At 45.9% G+C, this 26728-nt stretch overlaps 1 protein-coding gene across 3 annotated transcripts in view; it reads right to left on the reverse strand.

Annotated features, from left to right (window-relative positions):
• Positions 1-1600: 1600 nt before the first annotated feature.
• RASSF2 (Ras association domain family member 2) overlaps positions 1601-26728 on the reverse strand; it is a 43694-nt gene continuing 18566 nt past the window's right edge. For all 3 annotated transcript variants that reach the window (XM_041733298.1, XM_041733299.1, XM_041733300.1), the window contains exons 3-12: positions 20566-20656; positions 17905-17980; positions 15790-15941; positions 13270-13358; positions 12210-12370; positions 11312-11413; positions 10376-10427; positions 9781-9902; positions 8255-8352; positions 1601-6416 (exon numbers count right to left, since the gene is read on the reverse strand). In XM_041733298.1, the coding sequence (XP_041589232.1) occupies positions 6347-6416; positions 8255-8352; positions 9781-9902; positions 10376-10427; positions 11312-11413; positions 12210-12370; positions 13270-13358; positions 15790-15941; positions 17905-17980; positions 20566-20624 (981 nt within the window). In that variant the 5' untranslated portion in view covers positions 20625-20656 and the 3' untranslated portion in view covers positions 1601-6346. The remainder of the gene's footprint in view (positions 6417-8254; positions 8353-9780; positions 9903-10375; positions 10428-11311; positions 11414-12209; positions 12371-13269; positions 13359-15789; positions 15942-17904; positions 17981-20565; positions 20657-26728) is intronic.

Raw genomic sequence — 26728 nt, forward strand, 5'->3', positions numbered from 1 at the left:
CCTGGGAGCTCAGATTTCTCTCAGTGGAGGATATTGTAAGAGACCTAAATCTGGGTGCTGCTCACCCCTTAGATGGCTCTGCAGTCATGGGCAGAGTGACATTCCAAGCATGAATTAATGCTAATTAATGCAAAAACTCCTTTAGGAAAAATGGATCTCACTATAATACAAGAACATTTAAATCAGTGTTATCAAAATATTGATACATAAATTATCTACACTGGGGGGCCTAGGTGGCTCAGATGGTTAAGCATCCCCTCTTGATCTCTGCTCAGGGCATGATCTCAGGGTCTTGAGATGGAGCCACCTCCCCATCAGCACTCAGCAGGGAGTCTGTTGGTGCTCCTTTCTAATCCTTGCCCCTCCCCCTAAATAAATAAATAAATAAATAAATAAATAAATAAATAAATAAATATTTAAAAAGAAAATATCCATATTGTATTTGGCCTTTCACCAAAACACGTGTTTAGATTTCAGTTCTATCATAAAATTTAAATTTAAGTCCCAACTTAAATGGTTTTATCTTGAGATCAAAACTTGAGCTGAGATCATGAGTTGACAGCTTAACCAACTGAGCCACCCAGGCATCCCTTAAATCATAAGTAATCATTTTGATTTTGCATAGTTTTAAAATGAAAAGAGCAATGTCGATTTTATCCAAGTTCAATTTTCATTAGGTTTGCTTGCATCTAAGCATCTTAGCAAAACCTATTCAAATGTATTCAAAACTTCACAGCTCTGTCTTATGCTCACGGCAAACTCCATTCAGTCCTAGCTTCATTACCTAAAATAGACAAAACCAAATTATTTCATTAAATCTGTTTCCATAAAGAAAGCCAAGAACTGATGGCTCCTTGGGGAAAGGTTATTAGTATTTGCTGGGTAGTTTTCAGTACTCTTAACTCCTGTAAGGCTTACTGCCTAACTTGGGGTGTTGGGGGGGACCACAGACAGACTGTTTATCTTTTGTCTTTGTCACTTACATGCACTGTCTGAACAGTACAAAAACCTCACTGCCTTGGAAGTGTTAACTGTCTGTCCGTCTGTTTCACCCAGCTTAGTTAATTCAGCAACTAAAAAGCTACTGCTCAGAGTGAAAATTCTAAATATAAAAAATCAAAGTAACACTTAAAGGGAGAGTTGATTCATCCAAATTCTTCTCTCTCCTTAATTTTTTAAATGCTTTTTAAATATTTTATTTATTACAGAAAGTATGAGCAGGGAAGGGGTAGAAGGAGATGGGAGAAAGAATCCCAAGCAGACTCTCTGCTGAGTATGGAGCTGGATTTGGAGCACAACACAGGGCTGATCCCAGGGCCCTGAGATCATGACCTGAGCCAAAATCAAGAGTTGGATGCTTAACCAACTGAGCCACCTGGGTGGGCACCCCTTTCTTTCTCTTTTAAAAGAAACATGTAAGTATTATTTGAGGACATTGTTAAAAATCTTATCTTGGTTGTTAGCTTTTTTGAGAGGCCAAATTATGTTGGTCACTATTTATGCTCTTAGGAAGACAATTATCAATCATATATTCAAATGCTGTGAACCAAACATATAACCCCTCTGTGTTAGAGTTCTCCAGAAAAACAGAACCAACAGGACATGTATACACAGAGATTTATTTTGACTCATGCAATTGAGGGGTGACAAGTCCAAAATCTGCAGGGTGGGCTGACCGTCTGGAGACCAAGGAAGAGCCAGTGTTGCAGATCAAGTCCAAAGGCAATCTGGAGACAGAATTCTCTCCTTCAGGAGAGGTACTATTTTTCCTGTAAGGCCTTCAACTGACTGGATGAGGCCCACCCACATTATGAAAGGTGATCTGCTTTATTCAGTCTACTGATGTAAACCTTAACCTCATCTAAAAAAACACCTTCACTGCAACACCTAGACTAGTGTTTGACCAATTATCTGGGCACCATGGCCTAGCCAAATTGACACAGAATTAATCATCACACTGGCCTCTCACATAGGGTAGAATTTGGGCCTTCGTCTGAGGTTTTACATTTGGCAACCCAAGGGAAGCTGCCTCCAACAGAGGCAAGCCCAGGTCCTCACATCCCTACAAGGTGGCTTGGCCATTTTAGAGATGGGCAAACCAAGTCCTAGCAAGCATTTCCACAAACTGGCCGCAGGATCCAAACAGGCCTGGGGTAGAGTCAGGACAAAATCCAGTCTCATCAAATGGTAGTTCCCAGCTCTTTCCACCACAACTCTTGGCTCCAGCAGGACCTGAACTCAAGACTCATAGGGGATATTCTCATTGCACTCTCTGTTTGGAATCTTATAGCCAAGTCTGAGCCCATTCAAACCATAAACTCTGAAGGAAGAAAGTCAACCTATTTCCTGGATGTGCCTTCACATTCCCATCCCCAGCGCTCCCACAAGGCAGGGCTCCCCACGTGGCACCCACACATGGACCTTTCCACAGAGGGACTTCTCTTTGAAAAGTGCTTTATTTCAACAAGATCTAAGTTAGGTGCATTAAAACATATCAAAATGTTACAGACATTTATGGCTCCCTACTGGGGCCTTGTCAAATTATGTTATGATACCCAGATGCAACAGTCTGTAAGTTCAGAAACAAACACTGAACCAGGTCAAGTACCATGGATGAAGGCAAGTTATGGTTGAGAAAAGAACACTTCACGAATGTAACACAAGTGGGAAAACCTTGAAGAAATACTAGCAGGAACACACCAGAAGCCATCAGCCTGGGAAGAGGTCTGCAATCCGCTGGGAAGACTCTAAGGGCAAACTGAGATTTGTCCACATCTTGTGCTTGGTTCAAACACAGGGGGTGCTGTAACCTCCCGAGACAGGGTAAATGCTTATCAGTTCCACCTGCAAGAAGGGGCGCCACATTCATTTGTATCTCTACCTCTTTCTCGGAGATCATTTCTCATCTCATCTGACCCAAGCAAGAGTTCATATAAAACAACTTAAGTAGCAACTCAAACACATGTGCTGCTGCCTCAAGGATGCTGGAGACTTCCTCTACTTATTATTTTAGCCCCCACATCATGGTTTGGCCACGAGACCCTAAAAATCCCTTGTTCGTCTAAAATTTTTCTCTTGGCCTATCTATGGCACCATATTCTCCATACTATGGAGCTTGGTCTTTTTTTTTTTTTTTTTTTTCTTGGATGAGAGCTTCTCTTGCTCTTCTGGGACCCAATGCTCCTGACACTCTGAGACAACCACCCTCAACCTGCAGAAAAAAATTCGTGCCAAGGTGTTTTGCATCTGGGAACAGATTTGTGCTTGTCATTATATTTCAAAATCTTATCTACAATGGTGATAAAATGGCTTTATCTGGGGATCTCCAGGAGAGAGTATTGTTTTCTTTCTGGTAGGGAGGAGTGAAGGGTGCAGATATTTCTCCTTGAAGTCTCAGCCCAAAGCCTCAGTTTCTGGTCCCAGCATTTTTCCCACAGGTGGGTGGCTAATCTGAGCTCCTCCCTCCCCAACCTCATTTGAAGAATTCAATTCCAGCAGCCTGGACCCCAGGACACACATTCCTCTCCAGCCTGCTCTGGCAAGCCTGAAGTCTGTGCTTCTACTCCCTTTGCAAGACAGCTCCCCACCCCACCCCCACCCCCCCACCCCGCCGCCCCTGCCCCTGTCTTTAACTCATCACCTGCCCACTCATGTGATCACCGAGAATGTGACCTTGTGCTTAATTCCACCATCACCTGGGGGAACAGACCCCCTTCCCAGCCAGATGGACTCAGGCTTTTCCTTCATTTGATCACCTTGTAACACAAGCCCCTAGAAAAAGAAAGCCAGATGTGGCTCTACTGCTTTTTCACAAGTTAGGAAAATAACCCCATAAATTGGCCTTTTGTTCTTCACACAATTTCAGGTTCATCGCACGAAATTACATAAACCCACATAAATCAGTGGAGGAATTCAAAGCTGCCAAGCCATGTGATACCAGTGAGAAAATCCGGCTCCACACCGTGGAGAAGTGTCTCTGTTTCAGCCACTGCTATTTCAAAGGACCTTTCCAAAATTCCTGATCCGGTTATTAGGACGTGAGAAACAATCTCTAAACAGGGTGGGCCACAATGGGAAAGTCCGGCCCGCGTGAAGTGGAATGTATCCTGTCAGATGCGATTTCCCCTGACTTCTACCCTGACCCCCACCCCCATCCCCATCTTTAAAAAGCCAGGCCTGCCTTGGAAAGGGCTCTGGCAAACCTGACGTTTTGCAACATTTCCATATTTAACCTCTCATAGTGCTAGTGCAAATCAAAGAGAACTTTTATAAACCAGAAATAGCTGTTCAACAAAAGTTAGCGGTTAGCACATTTGCTTTGTGGAAATGTTTCTGCTTCACCCACCAAGGAGAACCACTGGTGCCAATGCAGGCTTGGAACAGTCAAAATAAAAAGTAGCTGGAAGAGAAGTTTCTTAAGCCATTTTCTCAAATGCAAAACTCAGGAAGTGTGTTTGCATTCACAAACCGGAGCTCTCTCTCCCATCTGTAACAAAGGAAGCCTCTAGCCGCCCCCCACCCCTACCCCAGCCCCCCGGGGTTTTCTCTGCAGAGCCCTACCAAGGTGTATGATTGAGACCAGGGCCTCCGGATTTCCAGTCCACGCCCCACAGGGCTGGTGGTGCTGTCCCCAAAGAGGTTGCCTTGCTAAAAGACCCCCGGCAAAATGCCAGGTGGCAGCATGCCATCTTTTGGAAAGTCAACAATAAGATCACAGCTGTGAGCCACCTAAAGAGGCCAGGGAAGCCACAGAGGAGAGCAGAAGTTGGGAGGACAGGAAGGGCTCTGCTGCAAACATCCACCTTCCTTGCACTCCTTCCGCCAACTGCCCAGCTCCCCAAACCTTTCTTGAAGAGGAAGTGAAGAGATGGGGAGACCCCACCCCAACAAGGCTGAGACACCTGCTGTTAGGAGCTCCCAGCTTTGCTTGGTTTATCTCCACAGCCAGGCACCCTGTCTGTCCCTCTTCGAAGTCTGTCAGCCACACCGGTGCCTAGCTACCCAGCAGTCTTCCTGATGGGAGCCACAGGGGCCAGACTGCCCCTCCTTCCCCCCATTGGGGTCTGTTCTAAAGATCACCCAGGTGGCTGCCCAGAGAAGCGGAAAGAGAAGCTCCTCTACCCTCCCTATGCACCATCACAGGGCAACCCGAAGAGCTTCCCTGAGCCCCAAGCTCGGTCAGTAGCAAGGTCCTCATGCTTGGAGTCTGTCTCCAGGCACAGGGCAAGGGCAACTTGCAAGAATACCATGGCTGGAAAGAATAAAGCCTTGACTTCAAACACATGGCCTCAGATCCAAGTGCAGGGAGACCCTTGATGATGAAAAATGGGCTGGCTTCCCAAGCATTTGTCATTTCTGCAAGGAACCTCTACGGGTCCCTAAAGATGGAAACTCTGGCCACCACCCCAGGACAAGGCCAGGCCTGGGCCACCAGTTGACCAGGAATAAACCGGTGAGACCCTTTCTTCAACTCAAGGAGGCACCAAAGAGTTGCGGTTGGCTTCCATGGCATGGGGTTGGCAGGCTGAGCAAAGCAGCAAGCTCCTCCCCGCTCTCCTGGAGGTGGCCATGGAGGTGAGGACAGAGGCAGAATCCACGTGGATCATCATATATGTCTTTGTTATTTAAAACAATCAAAGTTTCCAGTGTAAAAACTTGTGGGCTTATTGCATCTACCCCACAGACGATTTACCTTCCTCTTTCCACCGGACCTCCCCCAAGGAGGTCTATTTCTATGGGGCTGCTATTTCATTAATTTCCAATCCCCAAGCCCTCTGCATGTACAGGGGAGTCTCTACCAATACATAAATACCCCAAATGGTGAGCTTGCTGAGACCCCTTCCCCTCTGAACATGTGTGGCCACTCCCAGGTACTTGAGGGAAGAAATCATTTCTCCAACTTCAGCCCCTCAGATTGGCGACTCCCCCGATGCTCCTGCCCCCGAGCAGCACACCTGCAAGCCCCGGGGCGCTTGTGCTGGTTGCCTGGAATTCCATTCCATGTGAATCTCAGGTAGGCACGTGGATATGTACCATGTGTGCACACACGCTTACATGTGCACACGTGTGCTCATGTGCATACACACACACATACACACACATTTTCAGTCCTTATAACAAAATTCAAAAGTCCTGTGAGTGAAAGAAAGGAATGGAGCTGGGGATCCAAGGACGGGGAGTTGTCTGCTGGCTTCGCCAGCCGCTCTGGGCAACAGATGGTAGCTCGGTGGGAGCTGGTGAGGTCTGTATCTACACGTTTCCGTGGAAGGAAGGTACCCAGCTTCCTGTGCGTCTGCTCGTGTCAGCGGCGGCCCCCGTGGCATCTGGATCCCCTCCCTCGTGTGGCTCAGATGGTTGCTGGGGTCTCGGCCATCTCCTCCAGCCTCTGCCGGATCATCAGCCGGAGCACGGTGTACCTGGGGACAGACACAGCTGCGGAGGGCAGCAGGCACCAACACACACCCCCACCGCCTGGGTCCCAGGGGCGGCCTGTCGGTCCCTCTGCTTCTATCACCGGCCCAGCCATCAGCCACTTTGTGGCTTCTGTTCATTTCCACACCTGATGAGAGGAACCAAACAGACCAAATCCAAACCAGGCGATTTGACTATTGCTAGAAATTCTGGCAAAAAAAGGATGGGAGGGCGAGAGAGCAGCGCCAACAGGAAGGGTTCCGAGTGCTCACTCTGCCCAAGGCACCACCAGAGTAGCACGGGGCCTTCACCTGCGCTGGACCATCTGACATGGCCATCATTTGACCATTCTGAGGGGCCTACAAGAACAGCAGCTTCATATGCTTCAAGCTAATACCAGTCCCTGCGGTTTTTACAGAGCAGGCCAGAGCGACTACCAGGCATGGGGATCCACGGCTTGATGCGAGTGGGTCCCCACCCCTTCCCTGAACTGAGGGAGTGCAGACGCTGGGTGCCTCCATGCAGGGCTAACGAGGACATTCCTCATGCCCAGGGCTTTGCCCGGCATGGCAAAAGCTGTCTTTAAAGTTTGGCATGGGGCAGCCTGGGTGGCTCAGTGGTTTAGCGCCGCCTTCAGCCCAGAGCATGATCCTGGAGACTCGGGATCAAGTCCCACATCGGGCTCCCTGCAGGGAGCCTGCTTCTCCCTCTGCCTGTGTCTCTGCCTCTCTCTCTCTGTGTATCTCATGAATAAATAAATAAATAAATCTTTAAAAAATAAAGTTTGGCATGTAGCAAGCATTCAGAAAACGCTAACTGCTTTCCTACTAGCTCTTCCATTGATAGGGCAAATATAGCATTGGCGCTATTCTCCGGTGGCAGAAATTAATCGTTTGTTCCACCACAGCCATGAAAAGCAGTCCACTTTATGACTAAATGTGGCACAAAAAAAAAAAAATTCTTCCCAGAGAAATAGGGTGAAATAGGTGAAGGGGATTAAGAGGTGCAAACTTCCAGTTGTAAATAAAAAGTCACAGGGATGAAAAGTAGAGCATAGGGAATACAGTCAAAAAATTGTAATCACATTGTAAGGTGACAGATGGGGACTATGCTTATCATGGCGAGCACTGAATAATGTATAGAACTGTTGGATCGCTGTGCCAGACGCCTGAAACAAATATAACACTGTATGTTGACTATACTTCAATCATAATTTTTTTTAAATCCTCCACAGAGAGATGCTTTCCTGGACTTTTCAAGCCAAATGTAATTCCCAGAAGAGAAATGTTAAGAAGGGAGAAGGGTAGGAGGAAAGGATTCCAGAGATAGGTTGCTTTGACTACTTTCCACTGCCAAGACAACCTTCCTGAAATCCCTGGAACACTTCCACGTCCCATATCAAAGTGAGAAGCTGACACAAGAAGCAAAGAGACCGGAGTGCCTGGGTGGCTCAGACGGTTAAGTGTCTGCCTTTGGCTCAGGTCATGATCCCAGAGGCCTGAGATGAGCCCCACGGTCAGCTCCCTGCTCAGCAGGGAGCCTGATTCTCCCTCTCCCTCTGCCAGCTGCTCCCCCTGCTTGTTCTCTCACTCTCTATCAAATAAATAAAATCTTAAAAAAAAAAAAAAGAAGAAGAAGAAGAAGAAGCAAAGAAACCAACACTCTTCAGCTTTGTGTCCCCATCTGAGATCTAAATTTGTCATGGGAAGGCCCTGGAAGAAGGACCACAGGACCCAGGCCCACACACAACCACTCAGCACATCCCTACAAGGCACCCGAACAAAGAGCCAGCTCACTGAGGCCCTGGCAGGAGCCCAACCAGTTGCCCTGGGGCCACACATACTTGCGCATCAGCTTCTTGACTTCCCGATCTTCTTCTTCTTGGAGCTTCTGAATAAAGCTTTTAAGGACAGGCATCTCGAACTTTATGTACTGGGCCACCTGGAGAGGAAGCAGTGAGTCTGGGGTGCATGCATGCCCCCTCCCAACCTTATTCCAATTCCTTTTGGTGTCTCTCTCATGAAAGGCACCAAGGCACAGGACACCCGATTTCTGCACTGATCCAGGATTTCTTTAAAGGCAGTAGCCAAGCCTCATTCTTCTCAAGGCTGCAGTCACTCCCTATACATGACACATATCTCCGAACTTCTCATTTCTTGTCCCGTATATCCAATGCACAACAAGGTGATACCAAACAGGGAAAAGCACTTTCTCTTGAGGCAGTCATGCAGAGGAAGACCCAAACCCACAATATTCAATAAACCTCTCTGTTCTCCCCTAAGAGGATTCAGGGAACCATGGCTCAGGATGATGGCTTACATCTAGAGTCTCAAGTGGGCATCCCAATGGGAACTTAACTTGGGAGAGGCTGTGGGGGTGAGGGTGGCCCCTAAGTGAGCTGAAGTTAAACAGCCCTCCCTCCTCCTACACAAGAATCCCCACCCTACTCTATCAACTCTTTTCCATGGGAAAGCCTATTAATATTAACCTTCTATGTGACGTGTGACTTGCTTTGGTCAATGGAATGTGCGTGGACATGACATAAGGTACATTTGAGTGGAAGTTTCAGATGAGTTTACAAGGTTTGGCCTGGCTTCTTGCACTCCGGCCAACTGCCATGGGAAGTGTACCCTAGGAAGCCACTACCCCCTTAGGCCTGGGTCTCTGAGTAAGAGACATGCAACACATACCTGAACTCAACCCACAGCCTAGAGCCAAGCTGGGGCTACCAGCCTGCAGCATCCAAAGCAAGAAAGTAAATGTTTGCTGTTGCAAGCAGCTAAGATTTGGGGATGTTTGTTACTATAGCAAGAGCCGGCTAATACATAACATCAGGCAAAATTATTGCAAACAACTTGACATTGCTAGGAGACAATTGCAGAAACTTGTTAGCCCTCTTACAGGACTCTAGAAAGATGGAAGATTGACTATTTCTATGTAAACCATCTGGAGGCTGAGCATTCCTCCAACCACCTCCCTAGGTCATACCCTCAGTCTAGTCTCCGTATCACTCTCCCTGCTTCCTAGCCATTCTTCCTTCAAGCAAACCTGGTATTGCAGAATGGTAGCAAAATGGGGCATTGCCCTTGGCCAGAAAGTCAAACTATGTGATGCCTGGGGTGGCTCAGTGGTTGAGCATTTGTCTTTGGCTCAGGTGGTGATCCCAGGGTCCTGAGATCGAGTCTCACATCAGGCTCCCTACAGGGAGCCTGCTCATCCCTCTGCCTGTGTCTCTGCCTCTCTCTGCGTGTTTCTCATGAATAAATGAATAAAAGCTTTAAAAAAAAAAAGTCAACCTATACCCTCATTGCAGGTAACCCAACCAAATCACCGCCTTCCTGAGGAGAGACCAACCAAAAGGGGACTCACGTCATAGGTGACTTCCTCCACCTGGTCCTTCTCCATAAGAAACACTTTGGAGACCTGCTCACATGGTCCCTGGAGGATTCGGGCAACCAGAGGGTAATCGGTGTTCTTCAGCTTCTGTTTCTCTGAAACCACACACAGCCAGAACAGCCCTGAGTTCGGCCTGAGGCCTTGCTCACCACTAGTAGTGGCCCACTCAGGGCCCCATATGGCCCAGACACCTTAGAAGATGCGGCCAGGTAAGTCAGGAGACTCAACTGTGAATGGTCAATTCCTGTTCAAAGCAACTGTTCCCTCCCAACTCTCCCTGACAAAACTACCAGGCCCCAAACCCGTTGGAAGATGCTGCATCAGAGGAATTGGTTTTATCTTCCTCTTGAGAAAATCGGGTTCCCTTTTAAATAAGCAGTTAGGTTTTAGGCCACATCGGGCATTCCCCAGTGGACTCAGCCAGTGATCCCACTAGCTTCAGAGGCAAACAACATTTGGAAGTTTCCAAAAGCCAAACAACAAGCAAGTGAGGCAGAGGTATTGTTTTCCAACTTGCTGTTTGGAGTAAAGTACAAATTGTCAAGTACACTGTGTTTTTCAGACTTACCACCGCTGGTATGCACCACATACAAAGCAAACTCCTCTGCGGAATTCTCGATCTGAATCAGAAACGAGAGATATTGAAGAAAGCACATATTTACACAGCCCATCTGTAAGCCACTCCTTGAACATGCAAAGCTAAATGGATTTTGGGCACTTCTCAGGGGGAGCTCTTTCCAGCTCTCAGAAGTGATGGGAGGGAGGGGGGCAGGCAGGTAATGTTATCAATAATGGTTGATAAGAAGAACTAACATTTCTTGCACCCTGCAGAGCACCACGCTACACACTTTGCCCATGTTAATATAGCTCATGCTCCCGACAGCCCCCGAACAGGGTCCCACTAATCCTTGTTTTACAGAAGATGACACAGAGGCACAGGGAGCTTCAGTAGCTCGCTCAGCTCATCCAATCAGCAGGTGAGGGGTAGGGATTTGAACCCAGAGCCCATGCCCATAGGCCACAAAGTGGCACTGGCCTCAGTGATAAATAGGAGTCTTGTCTCCAAAAAGATTTCTGATTAAAGGGACTGTGGAAAACAGAGTAATGGGACTTTAAAAACACTCATGCACTAAAACTTGCACATGTGTTGAAGTTCATTTTTCAGAGTAGGTTCCCCAAAGATGTTTCAGTAATCAGCCTATGCACAGTGTCCCAAACCAGTCACCAGCCTGGGGGTCTGAGGGCCGGTGCTTCTCAGAATTCAGTGGCACCCAGATCCCCTGCAAGCCACTGAACCCCTGAGACCTTCGAGCTTCGGATTTAGCAGGTCTGATTCTGGGCTAGGAACTGAGAAGCTGCTTTGCTAACTGGCTCCCATGGGATGCTGATGCCATGGGGTCTGCAGAACCCAAGTCCCTACCCAGGGCCCCCCTTACTGCACACTCTCCACAATCCCCCTTTCCACCTCGGGGGCACCCCAGGCCAGCCAGCAGAGGGAACTTGCCTTAAATTTATTGAGGAGCAGCTTCAGGACCTGTGGGGTAGTCATGGTGCTGTTGATGCGGACGTTGGTGACAGAGCCATAGGCTGGCGTGAACACGGACGTCTGTCAATAGAGGGGTCCCACTCAGGGTGGCAGTAGGGACAAGACCTAGGCACTAAAACCCAGGTGTCCCAGCCCCGTAACCTGGGGTAAAGGGCACAGTGACAATGGCACTCACCCCGTGCACCCTGACAGCCTGCCCAACAGTGAGCTTTGATGTCAGTAAGGCAGCCCTGGGCTTTTCCTAACTCAGGAATTCCCAGTGGGAGGCTGGTGGTCAGAGCTTGGGTGGGGAGGGGGGGGCAGGGGGTGGAGGGGAGGAGTCGAACCAGATAAGGAAGGAGGCCCTCTCTCCACACAGAATACACAAAAGGCCCCTTCCACTATGATTTCAACACAAGGTCTCAGACCACTCTCCCATGATGCACTTACTCCTGAGGCTGGATTTAGACCAGGCACTAGGAAGGAAAGAGCAACAGCTGGCTTTGGGTGAGGCAGGTAGGGCATGGACACCCCCTGATTTGAGTCCTTCAGCTCTGTTTCGGGGGTAGCCCTTAGCTCACAGAAAATGAGACCACACAGCAGCTGAGATGCACATAGGAAGAGGGTAATGTGTGGATTTTCCAAGGAGGGGGGACAGCTCTGATGTTTGTGAGGTCACTTCACGCACCACCCTAAGGGGGCTCCTGATCTGGGGTCGCTCATCCCTCACAGAGCCTGAAGCCCACCCATGACCCAAAGACAGAATGGCAAACACTTGGCTTCCCACATGTCTGTAGCTTTGACGTAACAGCTGCCCAAGAAGAAGCCTTATTCCCTTGGGGCTACCCCTGGCCCCCCCGTCCCTCATCCTCTCTACCTTGTGGTTGTAGAAATGGCCATTGATGGAGAAGCGGTGGCGTCTGATTCGCCTTTGGTCACTGGGTGTCCTCACATTGCCACGGCGACGCACCCCAACATCGCTGCGTGTGCGCATCAGCTGTGGGGTGTCTTCCTGCAGGGGCTTCAGGCCCCTGGAGTCTAAGAAGAAAGGGGAAGATGAGCTCTGTCTGCCTGAACTGGGAATGTGGCAGTTTGCACGCAGTACCCTCTTTGTGGCCAATGCTACAGTACCCGCCATAAAAACAGTATTTCCTGCTGGGAGAAAACATGTGGTATAGTTTACTGAGAAGCAACACAGAGCAGAGACTTCAGAGCCAGGTTCCCAGGGCCCAATCCCAGCTCCACCATCGCCATGTTTCACTAACCCTTCTAATGTCTCAGTTCTCTCATCTATAAAATGGGCATAATTTAAAATAGGCATAAAACAGCACCCCCAGCAGGGAACTGTTGTGAAGGTTTACTGAATTAATTCACGCAAAGCATTTAGAATAGCGCTTGGCACAGGATAAGCATGACATAAGATTTGCAAAATACTGCAGACTGACAGCAAAATTACAAATGCACATTGCCTCAGGCCCAGAAATTCCACTTGAAAGAATCCTATGGACACTGACAAATGTGTGAAATGACACGTGTCCAGAGCCACTAACAGCAACCTGGTTTGTCACAGCAAAAGGCTGAAATGACTCCAACGTCCATCAGTAAGGAGCGAGTCAACTAACAGAAACGGAGATGTGCAAAATGCTACCGCTTATGCAGAAAGGGGAGGAGAAGAAACGACCTCCAACCATAAAGGTATGTTGCTGTGTATTTGCTTGTATCTGTATAGAATATCTTGGAAAGAATTCCTTCAAGCTTTTTCTAGGGAGGGAACCACTATGATGGGTAGAGGAAGAGCGAGAACTTTCTATTGCTTCTTTGAATACCCTTTGAATCTTGAACCATTGAATTTTATGTATTCAATTTACAACATCTATATCACATCAGGCTTCACATAGGTGAGCCCAAAGCAGGAGCTCTTCCCACCACACACGTACCTGTGGGGCTCGATGTCTGTTCACTCTCGGGTGGGGCATCCACTTCTGAGATCTGAATGTTGGGCGTGGTAAGGGGCTTCAGGATGGTGCTGGGGAGACAGAAAACCACAGGGAGGCTGCTCAGCTCCTGCAGGGGAACACTCCCCCTCCTGCAAGCAGAGCACTTTACCTGTGCCGGGCTGTGCCAGGATGGGGACCAGCTCACACCCATGTGGGCGGCCTGTACAGACTGTCGCATGAGGCTGGCCCCGCTCCATGGCTGAGCACTGGATGGGGAGGGGGTATTTTGGAGGAGAAGAGGCTCATTCCCAGCCTCTGCAGCAACACAAGCACCCAATTCATCAGGCCCAGGATGGAGAACGCCACAGAACAAAATCCGTGTGTTGTCTGCACTGAGTTTCTAAGCACGTACAGGTTCTATAGCTTATTTGGAAAAACCCTAATAATGGGCATTTGTTTCTCTAGGCAAGATTCCAGTTCAGATCCTTTTCTGTCGGAGGAGTAATTCAGGGATTGCTTCTGGCATCTAAAAGGAATGGAAGTAATAGGTTGGCTGCCACGAGGGTCAGGGCAGCATGGGAAGGGCCACTGATGATAACGTTCTTGGGGTTGCCAGATGGGATGCTCAGCCAAGCTGGACCATAAGCAGGCAGTCTGAGTGGAGTCCTAGAATAATTGGCAAATGACACCCTTATAAGCCAAAATGGATAATGCCAGTAGCTCCTCCAAAATCAACAGAAGATCTGACCAGAAAGGAGAATCGTATTTCACCAATTAGGACCATCCCATAAGGAGAAGACTGTGGGCTCCCTCAGACCCGATAGAGATGGGACTTATGGTCCAGGCATGACAGTTTTAAGGAAAGACAATGAAAACTGAAAATCTGAAGGAACTTCCCATTGTAGTATAAATCTGGACTTCTGACCCCAGAAGGGAACTGGACAGAGCCGCTTAAGGATTGGTGAACATTTGGCGCTCACAGCGACCACCGCCCCCTTCCCCCACCGAAGCAGAACGTGGTCTCAGCATACTTCTCAACATAGTGGTTCGGGTATTCACTTTATTAGAAAAAGCGTCAGAAATAACATAATTTACCCTTCTTGACAAAGTACTGGCAGGCTTCAAGAACCAGCCAAGATTAGCTTGAGGTTGCAGGGGAGGGAGAAGAAACAGCGTGCAGAGTAAAGGACCCTTTAGCAGGCTCAGCCCAAAATCACACAGTTGAATGGAATTCTAAAAAATCCTTTCACATAGGGGACGCAAGGGAGCACAGTCCAAGCACGTGATATTGCCTGTGGAAAGGGTTTGGCCCACAGGAAATCCAATATCGTGAAAGGGCTGAAATCAAAGCAGAGTATGAACCTAGCAAAGTACATGAAGCCAGAGAACCTTCTTGACCAGGCATCGCAGCGTCTGATAGGTCAGGCAATGACCACCCTCCTAAAATTCTCTGGGAAAGAGAGCAGATGAGCTCTAGGGTTTGGCCACAGCATAGGTTTCTCTCAACTACAGAGGAAGATTGATTTGTCTGCGGAGAATAACAGAATGTTCAGTGTGTCCAGCAGAGAGGGCTTGGTTCTGGTTTAAAACAGAAAACCCAGCACTGTGGTTTTGGCTGAGAGGTCAGGACATCCCACCCACAATCTGGCCTCAGGGCAGCACCAGCAAGATTCAGGATGAACCAGCTGGTCACTGGATACCAAGAACTGAAGTCCCTGAAAGCAGTCCCAGGAAAGAGGTCAGGCCTCACTAGCTGCACTTGGCTACTTATGTGGCGCCAGAGGGAGGGGACGAACAGGCTAGGTCTTCACAGACCTTGCAGTTGGAAAGGAGCCTCCCAGACTGCGGACTGTCACGCTGCCACCAAGCTCCAAGTGTGGCCTGAGGGAAGCAGCCCCCTGGCTGACCCCATTTGAGTGGTTTGGACCTTTTCTTCTTCCAGATTCCTTTTCTTCTTCCAGATTTCCCCAGGATATGGAGGGCTTTAGGGGCGCCTGGGTGGCTCAGTGGTTGAGCATCTGGCTTTGGCTCAGGACATGACCCTGGGGTCCTGGGATTGAGTCCCAAATCGGGCTCCCCACAGGGAGCCTGCTTCTCCCTCTGCCTGTGTCTCTGCCTCTCTGTGTGTGTCTATCATGAATAAATAAATAAAACTTAAAAAAAAAAAAACTCCCACTAGAAATATTCAGACGAGGCCTGGTTGGCCACTAGTGATACCCCTGAGAGACTTGGGAATTTTCCATGAGGGAGGACGCGCTGCAGCCAGGTCTTGGCGCTTCTCCCCTCTGACTCTCCCCCCCGCCCCATGATTGCAGTGACAGGCATGGTGGCCCAATCACACCCACATCTGCTCCCTCCTCCTCCTCCTAAGCCCAGAACAGGTGCACAGCGCAGGTGGGGAGAACGGGAGCTCGAGTCAAGGCTTGCTGGAAGGAAGTGGCATATACCTGCTCAGGGTCATTTAAGAACAGGACCCCCAAACACTCCCAGTCACCCCCAGTCCCGTCTCTCCTCACTCACCCATGAGCCCCCAAGTTACAGCCAGAGTGCCAGGAGGAAGAGGATGGTGGGGGGCGAATGCGTTCATTGTCATCCTGCATCTGTAGACGGATGGGCCGGCGCAGCCCCCAGGAGATGTTCAGCAGCCCCTCCACGATGAACTCATCTTCCTCCTGCCCACAAAGCAGTCAGCATGGTGAGCCAGCCCAGAAGACCCTGCAGAAGCCAGCACTGCGCTGGGGGACAACTGACAACTCCTGTGACATATCCTGGCTGGGCGCACCCTAGTTATACACACAGCCCAGCTCCCAGACACATCCCATTGCCAACTACCCCAACTGCCCTGAAGACAACCTCACAGGTCAACACAGAAGTTGCTTTGAAAACCAAGTACATGTGTGTAAATCATAAAAATAGGGCTTTTTGGTTTTCTACTTTAAAGGAAGAAAAATACATCTCTTAGAGGAAGGGAGACTAGCCTTGCTAACAGAAACCGGAGTTAAATGCTTGAATTAGCTACCTTCCCCTCCCCTACCACATAAAGTGGTATGTCTTAAGCTATAACATATGTTTAGCAATCTGACCTGCTGGCTGAAGGAGATTTCAAGTAACATTTCCCCAAGTTTATCCTACAGAATACTAGCTCCTCGAGCAGATCAACTGTTACCTTAAAAAGGGTATCAAGTTGATCATGAATTGGGAGATGATATGTTAATCAGATTTCTTACCAGCACAACTTTCCAGAGCCTTTAATTAGCTAATGTGCTACATTATGGCTCTCCAAGAGGTGAATAAATCCTCCAAGAATTCCAAATTTATACTCAAGGGTTGTTGATTGCTAACAAGTTAAATGTCAGACCCTTCTAAGGGTATCTGCATGTCTTATCTCAAAGAAATGAGTCTCATTTATTATAATGAGTCTCTATTTAATCCTGGAGCATTCTGAAAATTTATTCTATAGGACACATGGCAGAAAAGCTGTCCAAGGACCAAAATCTTTTGAATGGCCCAGCCACTCATTAGGAGAAGCTTTAAGGACAATGCCTAAAAGGGTCAGGCCTTCTTTCTCAAGTCTCAGAAAAACCCACAGACGTTAGACCTGGGCCACAGCCACGTCTTCAGGACAGCCGTATGGATCAAGATGACACCTGCCCAATGAACAATGGACTGGGATCCCAGGATTATTCCCAGCAAGGGAGGGGAGAACAAAAGAAGGCAGGAGAGGAGTAGAAGAACTTTCAGGCATGTGGGGATTTTAGGGGGAAAGGCTTTATTTAAGAACAGGTTATATATATATATATGGTCTTCTAGGCTGGTTAAGCCTAGCATCACTACTTTTACATCACATAATTTTAGGACAGAATTTGACCCAAAGTAGGACTTTGTCTACATAGACTGGTTTGAGGGACACAGAGAAAGCCACTGCGTCTCACATACTCTCCCCAACCAGCCTGCCTGAGTAGCTGAAATTCTACCATCTGATATCTGTTTCTATGGATTAAATCACCATGGCTTGATAATGTGAAAATGTGTTTGGAAGGGTATTACACATATCTTATCAGTCTAGAACACTTGAGTATAAATTACCCTACTTGGCTCCTATGTAACTCACCATCTACCTGATAACAGGCTTTATAGAAATGGATATGGGATGAGTAAGTTAGACTCGGGATGGGGGCTGGGGAAAACTGCATGGAGAGTAAAGAGCATCCCAAGAAGGGACCCTCGGAAGACCACTGCTTTGGGGAGGGGCCAAGTGTTTCCACACAAAGCTGACACGACTTGCCCATTTGCTGCAGCTATCAGACGTGGGCCCAAATGTGTAAACACAGAGGCCTGGGTAAGATTCCTGAATTGCCCAAGAAGAAGCCTGTTTGAGAGCCACGGGAGGGGAGGACCCCCTCTGAAGCAGATGCTAGCCCAGCTTCACATCCCCAGGAATGTCTCTGGAACAGAAAAGCTCAACCTCTTTAGAATGAAATGAGCCTAGGATCTCCTTCCAAAGAACTCCAGGGACTCCCGCTAACACCTTAAATGAGGGGCCACTCAGGGGACAGGACAAGCAGGAACGCCTAGACCCTAGAGACATGGACACAGACTGGGCCAGCCTACAGGCCTTCCCCAGGGACTCCTTACCTCACGGTGTCGGAGTTGCAAATTCTGGCCTTCATAGTACAAATTGTAGGTCTTCAGGTGCAGGAGAAGTTCGTTCCTAAGGGGAAAAATACAACAGGTGTAACATTCTCAGCTGAAGCCACTTGTAATGCAGCTGTTCCCTCTTTTCTCACCTTTAACCTGACCTCTCACCCAGCCTGGGTGTCTGCTCACACATATGTATACACACACGTACACACACACAGCCTCATCTTTCCCCAGGATCCAGGTCAAGAATAGACCCCACCTAGAACAGACTGAGTGTAAGGAACACCTCCAGCAAAGCAAGGCAGGCCATGCCAGCCGACAAAGGCTGGCAGCTCTGACAACACTCTCCAAACTCAAGCCACATACACAATCCTCAATAAGGCACAGATTCCTAGAGGCAAACACACTATTAAGTCCACAGACAAGGTTTCTCTAGCCTCGACACTCTTTTCTCTGTCACGGGTGCTGTGAGTCAGATCAGGACAATTGCAGGCTTTCATGAGACTTCTAGCTTTTCAGAAATTTAAAAGGGACAGGTCGTCTGGACCTATTGACTTATGCTTCATAGACATGACCTTATGGCATGTTAAAAAACTTACAAACTCAGGCACCTGGGTGGCTCAGTGGTTGAGTGTCTGCCTTTGGCTCAGGTCGTGATCTTGGGGTCCTGGGATCAAGTCCCCCATCGGGCTCCCTACAGGGAGCCTACTTCTTCCTCTATGTCTCTGCCTCTCTCTGTGTGTCTCTCATGAATAAGTAAATAAAATCTCAAAAAAAAAAAACCTTACAAACTTCCATTGACAGTGGAGCGGACGAATAAAGGGAGCTGTAGCCACACAGTGGAATATTACACAGCAACAAGAATATGAATGAGTGGCACACAACACGTATGACACTCACAGACATTATGTTGAGTAAAAGAAGCCTGAGACCAAAGGCCATGTATTATATGATGTCTTTTATATCAAGTTAAAATGGGTGCTCAAATTCAGGATAGCAGCTCACCTTGGGAACAGTACCACAAAGGAATATGAGGGGATTCTGGGCCCTGGCAATATGCTATTCTACGACTTTTTATCTCTTTATTCTATTCTAAGTGCTCTTTCAGTTTATTTAAAAAAAAAAATTGGGGGGAGTTATGCCTGGCTGGTTCAGTGGGAGGGGCATGTGACTCTTGATCTCAGGGTGATGAGTTCAAGCCCCATGTTGGGTGCTTAAATAAATAAACCTTAGAGGCACCTAGGTGGCTCAATCAGTTAAGTATCTTCTTTGGCTCAGATGTCATGGTCTCAGGGTCCTCGGATCGAGCCCCCTATTGGGCTCTCTGCTCAGTGGGAAGCCTGCTTCTCCCTCTTCCTCTGCCTGCCACTCCCCCTGCTTATTCTCTCTCTTTCTCTCTCTCTCTCTCTCTTTCTCTTTCTCTGCCAAATAAGTAAATCTTTAAAATAAATAAATAAATTTTAAAAAATTTCTTAATTTGCAAACGTCCCTCTGAAGCCTTGTATCAGGTCTCCTTAGCTGTTAAATCCCCCGGTTGCCAGGTGGGGCCTTGGAAACACACCTCTACTGAACAAGAGGGAGCAAGGACTTCCCACCTTTGTGATCAGGAGAAGCCCTCATCAAACCTAAGAAAAAACTGCTCAAGTTTTATCTGAAAGTGCATGCTAGCACAAGAGAGCCAGGAAATGAGGGCCTTGAAGAGGTCGCCATGTGCTCTTGCCTATGTTCAGGCAAGAGGCCACAAAGCTTGGTTTCTCTGAATCCAGCCACTCAATGCAGCAATTTGGGGCCACACGAGAGGTCAACGCGGGCTTGAAATTCCAAGAAGCTCCTGACAAGTTAAACCTAGAAGAATCAGAGTAATTCTATGCAAGCCTAAATGAATTAGTGAAAAATGTGACTCCAAATAATTTAACACAAAAGCTGTTTGGTACTTTTGAACACACAGATCTAAAATTACTGGCCAGTGGAGGTCGCCGGGGCAATCCCTCAATGAAGAGATAGGAACGATCCATAGTTCACACAACTGTGTGTCTGTATATGGCCAAATATGTGTAAAGGAATTAAAACAATTTGGTCTCAGATAAGTTAAACATTCAGTTCAGATAGAGAGCAGTCAGTATGAACAAATCTCTCTTCTGGACATAAAAATATGTCCTCAAACTTATCATTTGAAAACATCCATTTTGGCTCACATTGGCAAAAAATATGAGCTCAAGAGATTTTAGTGCATATAAAGCAATGAAACTGTCTCCTATTCAGGGGCACCTGTGCCCATTTTAGTCAGGACCCCAGCAGCACAGGGACACAAGTCAGCTGGGACTCCCTCAGGGGACCCCAATAGACAGCACAGTGGGCAGCCGCCACTACTTCCTCTTCTTGCAAGTCCTCTAGGACACCATCTCTCTTGAGCCCCCAAAAGTGCTGTGTCTTGAAGGTCCCCTTTATTTGCTGTCCCTGGCCAGTCTCTGGGGTCGTGTTTTTATCTACAACACCAACCCTGCTATGCTTTCACTGGTTCACACTCAGCTGCTTCACTACTTCTCACACACAGAAGCCCCTGTCAGCCAGGTACAGAAGAAGCTCCTCTGCCAGGGGCTTCCATCCACGTGGGACTGGCCACTGAGGACATAAGACTAAAGTAAAAAATCTTACTTGGAGATGTATTTATCTTGTCCACATGGGACTAGGGAGGTTTGGTGACTATAGTCCATTCTTCTGTTCTCTTTTCATCAGAAGGGGAGACCTATATTTGAAAAAAGACACAGGTCAAAGTCAAGTTGGGTCCTAAGGAACTCAGCAGAACTTGGGCCAGGGGAGGGGACACATGACTCTCTGTTGCCACCCCAGATCCGCAGCTTGGGCTGACCCAGGATTGGTGAGATATCACACTGCTGGCTGCTGTCTCTGCTTACCACAGCCTCTGGGGGAAAAAACACCCAAAAGAGAGATGACAACCCTTGGACAGCCCCAGAACAAATACTCCAGTCACAAAGAATATTGAAACCCAAGGTGGTCCCAAGGGTGACCAATGATTCTTCCCTGAAGAGATCTTCACAACACAGAATAGAGATTTGTCTGACTGGGAAGGTTCAAATTTGACTACAGTACACTAAAGATTGGTCAACCACCTAAAAATGCCCAAATAGAGCTGGGCTCAATAAATCAAGCATATACATCTATAATCACCATTAAAATATAATCATGTTAAAAAGGCAATTAATTACCTGGGAAAATGATAATACATCACAAAAACCATGAGTTCAATTTTGTTTAAAATATATGTAAGCAAAAATATATATATGTAAGTATAAAATATGCATATACATACATTTATATGAATGGATATATATATTCAGATATTCAAATATATATGTCAGGGTTTCTTAACCTCAGCACTACTGACATTTGGGAGTAAATCATTCTTTGTTGTGGGGGCTGTCCTGTGCATTGGAGGATATTTAGCAGCACCCTGGCCTCTACCCACTAGATGCCAGCAGCACCACCCAGTCATGACAATCAAAAATGTCTTTGGACATTACCCAGCATCCCCTATGGGCTAAACTGCCCCCAGTTAAGAACCTCGGGCATATGTATATCTGTATATTAATGAATGAAGGATCGGCTTTCTTTGGGTAATAGCATTACCCAAAAGTTTTTTCCAACATTTTATTATGAGAATTTTCAAATGTAAAGATGAAGAATAACACAATGAACAGCCATGTGTGTATGGCTATTCTACCCTTAACGCTTACTATCTTTCTTTATCACACATCCGTCCAGCTCTACACTCCTTTATCTAGTCAACAATCCACTTTTTTTTTTAAGATTTTATTTATTTATTCATGAGAGACAGAGAGAGAGAGAGGCAGAGACACAGGCTCTGCCTCACACAGAGAGAGGGAGAAGCAGGCTCCATGCAGGGAGCCTGACGTGGGACTCGATCCTGGGTCTCCAGGATCACATCCTGGGCTGAAGGTGGCGCTAAACTGCTGAGCCACCGAGGCTGCCCCAATCCACCTTATTTTTTATGCATTTCAAAATAAATTACACAGAAAAGTTTCATAATTTAAGAAGATTGAAACCATATCAAGTGTCTTCTCTGACCACAATGGTATGAAACTAGAAATCAACAGTTGGAGGAAAACTGGAAAATCAATGAATATGTGGAAATTGAACAACACACTCCTAAACAACCAATGGTTCAAAAAGAAAATCAAAATTAAAGCAAAAAATATCCGGAAACAAACAAAAATGGAAATACACCAAAAGTTATAAGATACAACAAGAGCAGTTCTAAGAGGGAACTTTTATAGCAATAAATACCCACATTAAGAAAAAAGAAAGATCCCAAATAAACAACTTCAAGGAACTAGAAAATGAATAAATTAAGCCCAAAATTAGAAGAAGGAAGGAAATAACAAAGATCAGAGCAGAAATAAATGAGGGACCAGGAAAACAATAGAGAGGATAAATGAAACTAAGCTGTTTTTTTTAAGATTTTATTTATTTATTCATGAGAGACACACACAAACACACACAGAGAGAGAGAGAGAGAGGCAGAGACAGAGGTAGAAGGAGAAGCAGGCTCCATGCAGCGAGTCTGATGTGGAACTTGATCCCAGGCCTCCAGGATCATGCCCTGAGCCGAAGGCAGGCACTAAACCTCTGAGCCACCCAGGGATCCCCTAGCTGGTTTTTAGAAAAGATAAACAAAATTGACAAACCTTTAGCTAGATTAAGAGAAAACGCAAATGAACAAAATTAGACATGAAAAGGAGACATTGTAACTGACACTAGAGAAATAAAAAGGACCTTAAGAGACTACTATGAACAATTAAATGCTAACAAATTGGATAACCTAGAAAAATAAGTTCCTAGAAACATATAACTTACCAAGACTGAGTCATCAAGAAAAAAGAAAATCTAATAGACCAATAATGAGTAAGGTTGAATTAGTAATCAAAAACCTCACAGGTTTTGAAAAGCAAAGCAAAGCCCAGGACTAGATGGCTTCAATGGTGAATTCTACCAACCATTAAAGAAGAATCAATACCAGTCCTTCTCAAACATTTTCAAAAAACTGAAGAGGGAGGACATTCCCAAATTCATTTTATGAGGCCAGCGTTGTTCTGATATCCTTATAACCAGGTAAAAATACTACCAGAAAAGAAAACCACGGGCCAATATACCTGATGAGTGTAAATGTAAAAATTCTCAACAAATCAAATTCAACAGTGCATGAAAAAGATCATACAACATGATCAAGTGGGATTTATCCCTGGGATACAAGGATAGTTCCACACATGGAAATCACAGATGATCACCTCAGCAGATGCGGAAAAAGCATTTGACAAAATTCAACATCCTTTCAACAAAAACTCAAACCAGTTAAGTATGGAAGGAATGTACCTTAATCATAACACAGAGCCAGATATGGCAAGCCCACAGCTAACATCATATTCAATGGTGAAAAACAAAACTTTTCTTCTGAGACCAGGAGCAAGACAAGGGTGCCCACTCTCACTGCTCCTACTCAACACAGTACTGAAAATCTTTGCCAGAGCAATCAGACAGTAAAAGTAAATAAAAGGAAAGAAAGTAACATTGTCAGGTCCTGGGCCGAAGGCGGCACTAAACTGCTGAGCCACCCAGGCTGCCCAAATAGGATTAATTTAACCAAGTTTGTGATAGATCTGTACATTGGAAGTTAAATGACAGTGATGAGAGAAATTGAAAAAAATACAAATAAATGGAAAGATATCCCATGTTCATGGATCAGAAAACCATTGTTAAAATGTCCATGCTACCCAACGTCATCTCTTAATCAACATAATCCCATAATCAAAATTCCAGTGGCATTTTTCACAGAAACAGAAAAAATAATCCTGAAATTTATATGGAACAACAAAAGAATTCAAATAGCCAAACCAATCCTGAGAAAGAACAAAGCTGGAGGCATCACACTTCCTGATTACAAACTGTACTACAAAGCTATAGCAACCACAATAGTATGATGCTGGCACATAGACCAATGGAACAGAATTTAGAGCCCAGAAATAAACCCATGCACATATAATTAATATTTGACAAGAAAGCCAAGAATATTCAATTGGGGAAGAACAGTCTCTTCAATGAATTTTGGAAAAATTGGAAACTCACATGCAAAAGAATGACATTTGACCCTTACCTTACACCAATCACAAAAATTAACTTGAGGGGCACCTGGCTGGCTCAGCTGGTATAGCATGTGACTCTTGAGATCATGAGTTAAAGCCCCATGTTGGGTATGCAGCCTACCTTTTTAAAAATTAACTTGAAATGAATTAGACTTAAATGTAAAACCTGAAACTGTAAAACTCTGAAGAAGAAAACAGAACAAGATTTCCTTGGCATTGGTCTTGGCAACAATTTTTTGTATATGACACCCAAATCATGAGCAACAAAAGTAGAAATAAATAAATGGGACTACATAAAACTAAAAAGCTTCTGTACAACAAAGGAAACAATCAGCAAAATGAAAAGGCAACCTACAGAATGGGAGAAAATATTCGCAAACCATACATCTGATAATGGGTTAATATCCAAATTATAGGGATCCCTGGGTGGAGCAGCGGTTTGGTGCCTGCCTTTGGCCCAGGGCGCAATCCTGGAGACCCGGGATCGAATCCCACGTTGGGCTCCCGGTGCATGGAGCCTGCTTCTCCCTCTGCCTGTGTCTCTGCCTCTCTCTCTCTCTCTCTGTGACTATCATAAATAAATTAAAAAATTAATAAAAAAATATCCAAATTATATGTGGAACACATAGAATTCCATAGCAAAGGAAACCAAATAATCCAATTAATAAATGGGCAGGGGACCTAAGTAGACATCTTCCCAAAGAAGACATACAAATGATCAACAGGCACATGAAAATATGCTCAGTATCAGAATCATTAGAGAAATGCAAGTCAAATCCACAATGAGATACCATCATATTTTTGTTAGAATGTTTAACAATAAAAAGACATGAGATAACAAGTGTCAATAAGGATGTGGAAAGATTGGAACCCTTGTGCACTATTGGTGGGAATGTAAGATGGTGTTGCCACTGTGAACAACAGAATGGCAGCTCCTCAAAGAGTTAAAAATAGAAATACCATATGATCTAGCAATTCCACTTCTGGATATGTATCCAAAAGAATTGAAAGTAGGATATTGAAGAGATATTTATACATCCATGTCCATAGTAGTATTAATCACAACAGCCAAAATGTAGAAGCCACTCAGGTGTCCATCAACAGATGAATGGAGTAACAATGTATGGTAGACACATCCCATGGAATATTATGCAGCCTTAAAAAAGAAGGGAATTCTGACATGTGCTACAACATGGAAGAACCTTGAGGACATTCTGCTAAGTGAAATCAGCTGGCAACAAAAGGACAAATACTGTATGATTCCACTAATAGGAAGTCTTCAAAGCATCAACATCATAGAAGCATAAAGTAGAAAGTTGGTTGCCAAGGCTGGAGCAGAGGGAGAATTAGTGTTCAACAAGTAGAGTTTTCATTTTGCAACCTTAAGAGTTCTGTGGATGGATGGGGGGTTGCTAGGACAACAATGCAAATATCTTTAATGCCACTGAACTGTGCACTTAAAAATGATGAAGTTGATACATATTTTATGTGTATTTCACCATGATATAAAAGAAAATGGAAGAGGGAGGCAGAAAAGCCAGTGTGATGGTGATACAACATGAAAAGGACACAGTCTGCTGTTGCTGACTTTGCTGGCTTTGAAGCTAGAGGAAGAGGGGCACAACCCAGGGAATGTGGTGGCCTCTAGAAGCTTAAAAGGACAAGCAAATGTATTTTTCCCTGGGTTTTTTAGAAAAGAACAAAGCCCTGCTGAAACCTTGATTTTATTCCAGTGAGACCCCCATAGCTACTGACCTACAGAACCCTAAGATAATAAATGTATGTTTTTTTTTTAAGATTCCATTTATTAAAAAAAAAAAAGATTCCATTTATTTATTCATGAGAGACACACAGAGAGAGGTGGGGGTGGGGGGCACAGACAGAGGCAGAGGGAGAAGCAGACTCCATGCAGGGAGCCCAATGTGGGACTCAATCCCAGGACTCCAAGATCATGCCCTGGCACCAAACCGCTGAGCCACCCAGGGATCCCTGCAAAAAAAAAAAAAAAAGGAGGAGGAGGAGGAAAAAGGAAAGAGAATCAGACTGGTGAGGAAGTTGCTTTTTTTTTTTTTTTTTTAAATAACAATTACCCATAACTGATGAGTACCCATTTTTTTTTAAAGTACCCTTTCTAAGACCAAAACAAAAGGGAGGCAAACCATAAGAGACTCTTAACTCTAGGAAACAAACTGAGGGTTGCAGGGGGTGGGGAGATGGGGTAACTGGGTGATGGGCATTAAGGAGGGCACATGATATAAGGAGCACTGGGTGTTGTGTGCAACTGACGAATCACTAAACTCTACCCCTGAAACTAATAATACAGATTATGTTACTAAATTGAATTTAAATTTTAAAAAAGAAAGTACCCTTTCTATGTATCTTTAAATTTCCACATTTAACATTTATTGTGTGCCTAACGTGCCACGTTTGCATTTACTGATGGTGATTCAACAGCAAAATGACCAGGCACAGCCCTGCCCTCAAAATGTAATAAGAGATGGAGAGGAGATTGTTCTAGCAAGGAAAGCAGGTGCTATGACAGCACACAGAAGGACACCTAATCTGGACTTGGGGGCGGGGTGGTCCCAGGGGCATGCTGGAGGAAGTGAGCTCTAGGCTGAGACCTCAGAGATGAGGTG

Source organism: Vulpes lagopus, chromosome 18, assembly GCF_018345385.1.
Source record: "Vulpes lagopus strain Blue_001 chromosome 18, ASM1834538v1, whole genome shotgun sequence".
In the NCBI taxonomy this organism is placed as follows: Eukaryota; Metazoa; Chordata; class Mammalia; order Carnivora; family Canidae; genus Vulpes; species Vulpes lagopus.